The sequence below is a fragment of the Gavialis gangeticus genome, unplaced genomic scaffold (genome assembly GCF_001723915.1).
Source record: "Gavialis gangeticus isolate Ggan-Ray unplaced genomic scaffold, GavGan_comp1, whole genome shotgun sequence".
NCBI classification, from domain to species: domain Eukaryota; kingdom Metazoa; phylum Chordata; order Crocodylia; family Gavialidae; genus Gavialis; species Gavialis gangeticus.
The window spans coordinates 49,430,675-49,442,532 of NW_017729032.1; the positions used below are offsets into that span (position 1 = coordinate 49,430,675).

Consider the following 11,858-nt stretch of genomic DNA (forward strand, 5'->3'; position numbering starts at 1 on the left):
GGGGGGGGGAGGTCCCCACAGCCAATTGGCTAGTGTGCTGGTGGCAGAAGCGTCAGCAGCAGTGGGAGGGCCCACTGCTGAGTACCCCCTGAAGCCACCCCAAGTACCCCTAGTTGAAAATTCCTGTATTAGAATATTACAACCAGCCATCTATAAATATCAGGCATAGGCTGGAGGGGAATCTGGAAAACTCAAATTCAAAAAGACCTGCTGCTCCCACCTCCCGAGTCTCCCCAGCCAGTATAGGTGAGAATTTATGTTGTGCTGTCACAAGTAGCCAGGTAGACTTTGGGATAAACATTTATTTTTGTGTCTTAAAATGCAAGCAAATAAAAGGCTGGGCTGTAGACCTGTTAATGCCCCTTACAGGTAACCTTGTGGGTAGGCTACTGGTAATTTGGGTAACAGCACACATCAGATGCCTGAGCAAAGGAAAGACTAGCAGTTGGGTGGTGACAACTCTGCGTTACTACTTTCCCAAATGGAAGATCACTTTACTGAGTAGCAACTTTGCAATCAAAGTGTCAGAGAATTAAGTTCATCTTAATACAGGGTTCTTCCCCCTTCATCATCCTTGTCAGTGTTACTAGAAAAAGCTAGTTTTCCCTCTGTATAAATTTAATACTTAATACCCGTTTACATCCCTGTAATATCAAGATTTAGTTCCGACTACTCATTTTCAGTCATGTGTTAAGTTTTCCCTATTTGGTATATGCCAACAACCCTAGAAAGTTGTAACTCCCCAAATCTCTGAAGACATACTACAACTTGACCCTAAAGTGTTTCATCTATGAATCTGATGTATATACAGATGCATCATTCTAGTTTCCTCAAAGTGTCAGACTTTCTGGAATGGGGCATAAACATGTTTTAGAGTACAGATGTTTTTCAGGGAAGCAGTGAGAGATTCTCTCTTTCTAGGTTTTGTTTGCTCCTAAAGCTACAAGTTCTCACATGTACTTTGCCCACAGGCCTTAGACAGCCCACAGGCCCAATATGGCCCACCAAATGATTCTGTCTGGCCTGCAGCAGGTCCCTTGGTCCTGGCCAGTCCAGAACTAAGGAGCAGCCTGGGCTGTGAAGGGTGTGGCCAGTCCTGCCGTCCTCAGGTGCACAGTGGCCGGACTCCATTTCTGGGCAAACCTGGCTGGCAGTGGTGGCTTCTTCCAGCTGCCACTGCTGGATCCAGCCCCACTGTCTGGGCACCGTAGCCTGTCCGCCCCACACCCACAAATGGGGGCCTGGATGGGGCCACAGGCTGGCAGAGAGCAGCGTCTAGAAACAAGATGGGTGAGAGGGGCTGGGGAGACCATGGGATCTTTGGGTGGTGATAGTGTGGAGCCAGTGTCAGAGCAAGAGCTATGATCTGCTGTCTGCACGTCCCTGCAACAGGCATGGGTTCTGTAGGCAGGTGCATGCAGGGAACAATTCCGACTCTGCCCCAGCCCCAAACTATTGCTGCCCCAAGATTCTGGCCCCAGCCCCAGACTCAGCTCCCCACCCACACACAGCTCCATCCCAGCCACACACCCTGCCTATGCAGCTGCTGGCCAGTCTCCACGGAGACCCTGGGATTGCCGTGGGGTCAGTGTGGAGCTGAGGCCTAGAGCAGAGCTACAATCATTGCCATGCAATCCCGTGGTCTCCATGGAGGCCAGCTGGGAGCCTCACGGGCAGGGCACACAGCTGGGATGGGGCTGCAGACAGGTGGAAAGCTGCATCTGGGGTCTAGGATATTGGGGCAGTGACAGCACAGGGTCAGGGCAGAGCTATGATCTCCTCCCTGCCTCCCCCTGGCTCCAGAAATTGGCACCCGTCAGAGGTGTACAGCCAGTGGATCATGGCTCTGCCCCAGTCCTGCACCGTCACTGATGCAAACTCCCACCCTATAATCCTGGCCTTGCCCACCTGTCCTGTGGCCCCATCCCACACAGGGAGCTTTGGTGAGTTGCTGGGAGGGGAGTGGGAGGAGGTGCTGATGCAGCCTGCAACAGCTTAGCAGAATTCTTTATGCCATTATATGAGAATTTACTTTATTTTTTAATAACTATAGAAAAGAACAAGCCAACTTACATCATCTTCAGAAGGCTGCTGGTTCTGAGATTCTACTTGAGCCTCAGCATTGAGATTCTCATTCTCTTCAGCTTTAACTTGTTCTATCATGGATGCAGTAGACACACTGAAAATGCCATGGGTGTTCACACGGACCTTGACTTTCACTTTAGACTTCTCTCCATCTTTCTGAGCTGCGATGTTCTGGATAATGTATCTACCTAAAAAGAAAGGTTGACCAAGAGTTCATGTGGTATTATTTTACATATGTTCCCTGTAAAAGTCATACTAGATAGAATTATGCATCTTATGGAAAGAAAATGCAAAAGGTTATGAGGACTAGCTCGGGTAACAGAAGTTACAGGGAACTCTTAACCCATCAACAATGGGAACAGGAAGGGGGAGCATAAGTTACCTTAACATGCAGTTGCAGTTTTAACTTCATCTCATGCTAGACATGCCTAATAGAAAGACGACACATTTTTTCCCCCTGAAATTCCAGGCTTCCAGCCTCAGCCCAGAATCTAACAGTACTAATAATAGAAATGTTGTAATCCAGACTATGCTTATACAACACTTGTGCCAATCTCAGTTTTGAAAGTAATTTAATTCTAATGATAATGTACAAATATGTGGTAAAATTCAGCCAATTAATAATAGCTTGTTTGAGGGCAGATGCATTTTTTCAGTGTCCAGAATGGGATTTCTAGACACTGAATTTAAGACATGAAAAATAAGCAATAAATAAAAACTCAATTGTAGAGAGCTGTACAGTTTCATAGTTGGTAGGGTCGGAAGGGACCTGAGCAGATCATCAAGTCTGACCCCTTGCCATGGGCACGAAAGAATGCTGGGGTCAAATGACCCCAGCTAGGTGTTCATCTAGCCTCCTTTTAAAGACCCCCAGGGTAGGAGCAAGCACCACTTCCCTTGGAAGTTGGTTCCAGATCTTAGCCACCCTGACTGTAAAGTAGTGCTTCCTGATGTCTAGCCTGAATCTACTCTGTCAACTTATGGTTGTTATTCCTTGTTACTCCCAGCAGTGCTTGGGGGAACAGGGACTCTCACTGCCTGCTGGTCTGCCTTGGCCAGTTTATAGATGGCCACCAGATCCCCTCTCAGCCTTCTCTTGTGGAAGCTGAACAGGTTCAGGTCCCATAGCCTCTCCTCATATGGCCTGCCCTGCTGACCCCTGATCATGCAAGTGGTCCTCCTCTGGAGGCTCTCAATGTTGTCCACATCCCTCCTGAAGTACAGCGCCCAGAACTGCACACAGTACTCCAGCTGTGGCCTGACCAATGTCATATAGAGGGGGAGGATCACCTCCTTGGACCTGCTCGTCATGCATCCACAGATGCATCACAAGGTGAGGTTAGCCTTCCTGACTGCGTTCATCTTGGAGTCTATAATGACTGCAAGATCCTTTTCTGCCTCTGTGCTGACAAGAAGGGAGTTCCCCAGCCTGTAGGTATGCTGCTGGTTCTTCCTCCCCAGGTACAGTAGCCTGCATTTGTCAGTACTGAGTGATAAAAAGGACTACAAAATTTACTAAAGCAAGGGGCTAAAACCAATAGAGAGATAGAAATGAGTATCTTTTTTCTGCAAGTTAATGTTCAATATAGAACCATGTAAAAAATAAGCTTACTCCAGTTTTAACTCTAATAGGAATAGAAAAGTCTAATAATGTACTTTGATACAGGAGTCAAAATGAGCTAAAACACTCAAAAAATTTTAAATAAGTATTGGGAAGCTAAGAAAGAAAACTGGCTAAGGCTATATACAGCTTTGGGTTTATGCAACTTGATTTAGAATGGACTTATTTAAGAATATTTCCTGTATATACACATACACACACTATACAGATACGCACTAACAACTAGGGCAAGTTATAACAGTTACTTAGGAATGAGAGTTCCAAATTAGTTTTCTAGATCAGGACTGTCCAATTTGTGGCTCAGACTCCTGTCCTGCCACTACTCCTTTCCATTGCTCTTGCTGCTGCATGCACGTGTGCCAGCACTGGTTGCCCATGATGGCAGCAGCTGTGCTGTACACACTCCCTGCCCTCTGAAGACTTCAGTTCTCATGGATCAAAAGGTGGCCTGAGCAGGCCTGACCAACCCAAGGCTAATGGAAGCACTCCCCCACCCCCCGGCCAAGCCAACAAAACCCAAACCCAAAACCAGACACACAACCCTGAACAACTTGGATTAAACATTACAAGGAAACCCTACAAGAATAAAAGCAACAAAAGCTTTTTTAATTTTCTAGTCATTTCACCTTCACTAGAGAATTCAAAGCCAAAGCTTTGCTTTCAGGAGAGGGGTTTATGGACATTTTAAAAATCAGACTGCTGTGATGCAAGGTAGAAAATTGGACTAATAGAAACATTAAAAAATTCTTTAAGATAAAATGATTATGCAGTACAATTGCAAGCATGGGAGTTTGCTATACTTCTTAGCATGCTTTAATTTGCACTCTGGAAAAGGCTACCAGAGACCAAACTAAATCTTGACTCAATCTCATGTAAACAGGGCCAAATTAAAACCAAATCTCTGGATATCAAAGACTACACAAATCCAACGATGCAATACAACTGTTGTACATATAAACATTACACAGTCTTTGTTAAAGCAGTGATAAAGTTATACCAAATGATTTAAGACAGGAGAGTGCCACTTCATCAGGACAATCACTTACCAATCTTTGACTCAGGATATGGAACAACTTTAGGATCAGAATAGAAAGCTTCCAGTTCAAATGGACCTCTTCTATAGAAGGTGAGGACTTTAGAAAAAGGTGCTGCATGATTTCTGCTGAAGACTTCGTGAACCCTATATTCAATATCAAATAAGAGTTATTTTCACTGGAACAGCATTGACTGGCTCAAACTTCCTTGGAGAAATGTTGTATACTTTGACATATCATATTTCAGGAATATTTCCAAAAATCCATATTTGCTATAAAACTATACACCAAGCAGTAACTTAATTTTATGCTTAAACTATCACACTTCACTCCCATTAGAATCTCATGAGCAATCCAGTTTAGTTATGGGAAGGAAATTGACAGACCTGCATAACTTGAGTTTTAGTCAAATCTCCTTCTACTCCTTTGAAATATAGTTGAAGGTGTAATTTGCCCTTCTGTAACATGCTTCATCATGGAATCTTAAAAGCTGATTATATTCCCACTTGCCTGGTAATTTGCGTTCTCTGGCTCAGTCAAGAGAACCCAAACACTGGAACGTTCCTCCGTTCTTGCTCTAACAGAACAAGCAACTGGAGCATCCAGCATTCTTCTGCTTTCTAAGCTCTTGCCTCCACTTTGCCAGTTTAATTCTTTCCCATTTCCAAGAAGTTTGCTCCCCCTCCTTGCTGAACCCTAGTCTAGGAAACCTGGCTAGGTGAGAAGTTAGCTGCCACAGAAAGCACATTTCTGAGAAAACTGGGAACACAATTTATCTTCAGAAGCTTTGCCTGCTAAAGGAACAATTTCTAGATTGTATACAGCAGTTCTGGATGAGAAAAGGACATGAATAAACTCAGGCTGATGAAAAAACATGAGGGGAGACGGGGAACCAGCAACTTCTCCTACTTTATCTACTCTCTCAGGATAAGGAACAGATCCTGTTCCCCTAGTCACCAACTATTAACGTGAAAGCACAAAAACCACATCATCAGGAACCACGACAGCAGGAAAGATGGTCCCATCATATTACTCCTCCCAATCTAGACAGGCCAGTGAAGCCCCTAGGAGGGGTAGGCAACTTACCTTCATCTAAATCTCTCTGTATAAATCGAGAGCTGCACTTCTGGCCAGCCTAACCTACAGTGGTTTTACCCAGTATTGCATGGAAACCCCACACACCAAGTATAAAATGGTGCTCTGTTGGTATGGCACAGTACAGCTAGCTTACTACATGTGCGCCCTTTGTGTCAGCAGTGTTGGAATGGAATCCTGCAGCACTGGAAGCATTAATACAGTTTTAGCATAAGAGTAGAGAACGCTTTACTACTTGGAATAAAGTGGCTGACTTGCAGTTCACATTGGCCAGTTTTGGGTAAACAGGATTACAACTGACCTTTGATACATAGTTCTCTTTAGGAAATGATTAGCAAGACAGACAGATGGAAGTTCCAAGGAACAGCAAATATTCTGGTATAGTATTGCCAGATCTGTTAGTTTGTCACCGTCTCTGTCATCATCTCTATCATTTCAGCTGCAACTTTGCTACTCTGACATAGCAGGGATCCTACAGAAGAGTACTGCAACAAGGGGTACAGTTTCACCACTCCGATTAGCCCCGCTTGAATCAGAGACAGTAGTTTGCTGTGGCTACCATGTTTACCTTCCTGCTTGCTCGCTCTGAGCAATGCAAGAATCAGAATGAAGCAGTAGGAAGCCATAACAAGCTAAGTCTTGTAGTCATTAGCTCTTCTACATCACCGCTTAGTTAAGAAAGATTACAGACTAATGTAGGAAAATGAAATAATATTACTTATTAGGCAGTGGTCTCAGAACGCCAGTGGTATGAGAGGCTTCCTCCAAGTATGAGTTACTAAATGCTTCATATTTTGGGTGGAGATTAGCATACTTTAAAGTCAATCTGAATGAATTAAGTGTTTTTCATCCTACATCATTACCACAAAACCACAGTCAAAACTGACAAGTGCTTTGCAATGGAACATCAAGACCCAAGTTAAAATGCACGAGTCCACACCCAAAAGATAACTAAATTTTAAGCTACCTACCCTTCAGTATCATCTGCTTCTGTGTTCCAGAGCAAAGATATGGAAAATGGGACTGCATCTGTCACAGAGAATTCTCTCACTTTGAAAGCTGGAGAAAGAATTGCACACTGGAAGATAAACAAAGTGCTGTTACCACTGGTTATTTGTGCAAGTTGGACACCTGCAAAAAAACTTCCTTTTCTTTAACTGTTAATGAAAAAGCCACACTATATTGGCTATACTAAAACAGAACTGCATAAAATTAACTGTTTAAATGAGAGCTTAATCCAAGAGAAAAAACAATCCTCACATTCAAGTGTTGGGCCTGAAGAATGTGAAGAGCCCTTTATTTTAAAAGAGCAATTCTGGTTTGCTGCAGAATAAATATTGGAACAAAGATTAGTCTAAATTCATCTTGTTACTTAACCTGTCAAGAGAACTTCAGTCCTCTGAGTCAGGCGCTTGTGCTGCATGCATTCAGCAGTTCAAGTGTGTGGCCCACTGCAGTTGTTGCTGACTTGACTACTTCCACAAATAAGAGAGTGCAGGACTTAGCAACCTTTCATAGAGAAAGGCACACTATCAATGCCCTGTCACAGGCCAGCACTCCTCTCCACAGCATCCCTTTCCACAGTACCCAAGCCACTTGCTGCCACCTCCACTACACACCACCTATACTGCCATTTCTCAGCCTCAATAGCAGGGACAAATTCAGCAGCAACTGTAAGCATTGCCTGCCACAGAGGGTGAGAAACAGCAGCAGAGAAGGGTCTAGATATAAACCAGTTGAATATACTGGTGATATACCTTTCAAAGGCTGATAAAAAATTTAACTAAATCAGTGGTTCCCAGTCTGTAGTATGGGTAACACGAGTGGTATGCAGACAGTGTCAGTGGTACATATTAGCAGATTTATTGTAATTATATGACAAAAATTTGCTGGTGGTACTTAAGGTTGTATCATTTTAAATCAATGGCGTGCAATCTGTCAGTTTGGGAACCGCTGAACTAAATCACTCCTGCCAGAGATGATCTTCCTAGGTCACGTGCTTCCAAAGTGTAATTCAGATGTATTCCACAGCCAAAGCAATGACAAAAGTGGCAAAAGATAATGCCCTGAATGCCTCAGAGCAGGGGTTTTCAACCTTTAAGGAGTGTGGCCAGCTGGGAGCACCTGTGCAGCCCCACAGAGGGGAGCTGTTCCCCTTGCCCTCTTCACCTCCCTGCTCCTAGGAGGTGACGCAGGGTGGTGAGTGGCAGTGCTCCATCGCTGCCTGCCTACGCCCTGTATCCCCTAGCCCCTTTCCAAGTACCTTCACAGGCATGCGTACCCCTGGTTGAAAACCCCTGCCTTAGAGTCTTACTTTGTTAATTTGTATTGTCTAGAATTCTGCTTGCCAGTCGAGTTTCAAAACTAAGTGTTTCATAAACACTTAGCAGGATCAACAGAATAGGCCAGAAGAAAGGTGAGAGAGAATGAAGTATTTTGACAAGACAGAATTAGGAGTTTCGGAAAAAATTGGTAATCGCCCTAAGAGCTCAAGCCAGATGATGTGTAGTGAGCATTTGTAGTTCACTCAATCAGTAAGTGATACAGCTTTAATTACCAATCGTTGTTGCAGCAGCCAGCATGTTCCCCATGTTACTTTAAGAGCTCTTCTTGTGAGTCATCATAACTGCCTGGTCAATTCATCAGTGTGCCCAAGAATTCAGATTCAAGAGAAAAAGAGGTACTGTGAATACTGTACCTGGAGAGCACAGCCTCTTGCTACTGCTTCATCTGCATTCAATGTTGTGCTGACATCTTTCCCAAAGAACTTTGCAATCCTCTCTTTAACAGCTGGAATGCGTGTTGCTCCACCCACAATCTCAACAGAAGTCACATCTTCCACTTTAAGCTGTGTTTGTTCCATTAAGGAAAGGAGAGGCGCGTCTATCCTTTGAAGGAGGTCAGCACATAATTCTTCAAACTGTGATCTAGAAATTTTTGGAGGTTTTAGAATAGATCCTGACCGACTGTTTTTAACTGTATGTTGTAATTAAACAAAGCCAGGGACAGGCAAAATACTGTCTGCAGGCCAGATTGGGCTCACCAGGTGATTTTATTCAGCCCCTGGGTGGGTCCCTCCCAATTTCCTGTACCAGCCTGGCCTGTTCCTGCTGTGCTTATATGGGGTTGAGCACTGCTCACTCCTGCAGGGGCAACTCATGCTGTATTTGCACCCTTGCCTGTGGGATGGCCCTGACCTTAGCCCCACAGATAGAGAAGCAGCAGCAGGGGGTGTCAGGGGCAGCAGGCAAGCAGGAAGGTAGGGAAGCAGCAGGGGAAAGGCAGCAGCAGGTAAAGTGGCATCTGGGCAAGAGCACAGATCCCGCACCAGTGCCCCAGGGCTGGGGCCAGTGGGGTGGCAGGGGTGCGCAGCCCAGGTTGGCAGGGGTCCCCTGGTTTCATCATAAGGCTTACCAGAGCTCACATGCAGTTCCCAGGTTCTCTACCTGAGCCATGTGCCTCTAGGGGGAGCCCTGCACAATGGAGCCAGCAGCCTGGTCCCACTCACTGCCACATACAAGTCCTGGGAAATGGCAGGGAGGCTCCATACTGTGGAGATGGGCTGGCTCCTCCCCCCTCCCTGTCACCCTGGCCAAGTCCCATGACTTGCACCACTGGCTTCATTGCGCAGAGCTCCGCCCAGCAGTGCAGGGCTCAGGCATGCCCTGTGCAATTGAATGCGGAGGCCTGGCCACATGCAGTCCTAGGGTTCACCAGGACCACATTACTGGAGGACTCTGCCTGCCACTGGCCCTGAGCTCCTGCTGCCACCACTGGCAAGCAGGAACTGTGTGCAATGGAGGGTCATGTTCATAAGGGGGGGGGTCCCACATGCACACTCCACCATACATATGCACCCACATTTCCCTTCCCTCCTTCCACACACAAATCCCACAAACCCCATACCCATCCCTCCCAAAGCATACAAGAGTAAGGCTTCATTTTGAGCTATTATGCAATTGCCTTTATATACACATTACACAGACACACAAAGCCAGGACAAAAATATTCTTTCAAATCAAATTAAAGTGTTATAATAAGTATTACATAATGGTTTTTTTCTAGTTCCAAGATGGCAAACCCTTCTTCTCAAAAGGAGTACTTCCAGAGGTAGGGGGAGGGATTTCCAGTAGCAAAGGTCAGGGGGTAGGGACAGGACTGCTGCTCCCATTATGGTAACAAAGGGGCAGGGTACCTGTCAAGGGGCAGGGCTACCCTTGCAGCCCTGGACAGCTCACAAATACTTGTCAAGTGGCCCACCAGCCAAAATAATTGCCCGCCTCTGGACTAAGCCATCACAAACATTTTTAAAGTTAAGAGAAGTTAAGTGTTTGTGAAGGTGCCTGTAACAGAGTCCCATTTAGTCTCCATCATAAGGAGGAAGGGGAAGGGCTCTAATTAAACAGCTCTAAGTCTCCACCCTTAAAAAGATATCAAGGGTGGGTCTCAGCAGCAAGGGTCAGAAATACTCCAACAGTGGAAGATGATAGCACTCCTAACAGAAAAGCCAAGATAGTTACCAAGATAGACACGCCTAGTGTTGCCTACACATTCATTAATGCACCAGAATAAATGGGGCATTAAGTTTAGTACCTGTGTGCACCTATACACAAAAGTGTGGAGACTGTTCTGTCTCACTGGAATTTCAGCACATCAGAGCAGACTTGATTAACTGGGTCTGCTGGAGCGTGGCAGTTACTGTGCCCCAGCAGTTTCCCATGTCTTGTGTGTAGCATCCTTACGCTTAAAAATGGTGGCAGGGGTGCTTAAACTAAAGCTAGTCAAATGGAATAAGTGTAAGAAGTACCCTGTAATAATAACAGGTACTAACTTAATGTGCTATAATTGGCACTACTGCACTTTAATGCAGACGAACTGTTTGTATGACGCTTAATACACATTGGACTAAAGCTACTGCACATTAGCATGGGTTTTGCCAGCTGCACTAATGTACAGTAGCTTAATGTGCATTGGACTAATTCATCTCCTGTAGATGCACACACCGACTAGAGCATACTGCAGAGGAGCAGCACTTGTAAGAAACCTGGCACCAAGACACAATTAAGAGTCTAAACTGCAAGGTACTGCACACAGCTGAGCAGGGTCCTCCCAGCCCAGAGTCCTGCTCATCAAGAGCATCAACATGCAGCAATCCAGTGAGATGGCAAAACTGGGAAGGAGGACCTGCTGGGTGTGGGGACCATAACGCCTGCACTGTACCTGGGAAGGCAGCAGCAGTGGTTGGTCACAGTACTCCGTTTAAGGGACAGTCCCAGTATGGGCAGAGCATGAACAGCTACTATACAATTTTCCCCCATGTTGCTATAAAAACGCAGACATTCTTATAAACCAAGACCAAACATAAGTGAAGTGAGCATTTTAGGAAGTGACTTATCCCTGCTATAGAGAGATAACTGACTAAGGATGCAGGCAGTTTTGGTGGGTCTTGTGCTGTGGAAACCCTTCTCCAAAAAAGCTCCAGGCACAAATATCCAACTGTTACTTTGTCTGCAATAAATGTAAATTAGTACAACTCCTCCAGTATAAGCAGTCACCCATGAAACTGTTCTCCAGTTCTCTATCAACATGTTCATTGTTGCATTTGCAGAAAAAAACCCAAACCAAAACAAACAAACAAAAAAACCAAAAAAACAAAAACAGTGAACTTCCATTTATCACTATGGGTTAGAGCAAGACCAGGATTTAAAAAAAGTTAATTACATGGTCAAATTCCTTCCATGTTTAAGCTAAAACTTTTAAAGTTAGTATTGTTCAGCAGGGGTGTGGAGGCAAGAGTTGTTGTTTGTTACAGCACTCTTCCTGCCAAAGCATTCTGAGATTTACATCATCTCACTCTCTCAACTCCACAATGGAAGCTCACAGCATCTGCAATATCTCTCCATGGATATGTGCACTGAGAGGACAGTGTTACAGAGGCATATGGTAACCATTCCACAATCAGGACCAACTTCTGAAAAGGCCCTTAAGAACAAGGCATGAATGCTTGTTAACCACCCCCCCCT

At 45.0% G+C, this 11,858-nt stretch overlaps 1 protein-coding gene across 1 annotated transcript in view; it reads right to left on the reverse strand.

Annotated features, from left to right (window-relative positions):
- Window positions 1-11,858, reverse strand: part of HSPH1 (heat shock protein family H (Hsp110) member 1) — a 49,038-nt gene that overhangs the window by 8,943 nt on the left and 28,237 nt on the right. Inside the window, exons 8-11 of the mRNA XM_019524756.1 lie at window positions 8,534-8,762; window positions 6,807-6,913; window positions 4,753-4,886; window positions 2,074-2,273 (exon numbers count right to left, since the gene is read on the reverse strand). Coding sequence (XP_019380301.1) covers window positions 2,074-2,273; window positions 4,753-4,886; window positions 6,807-6,913; window positions 8,534-8,762 — 670 coding nt within the window. The remainder of the gene's footprint in view (window positions 1-2,073; window positions 2,274-4,752; window positions 4,887-6,806; window positions 6,914-8,533; window positions 8,763-11,858) is intronic.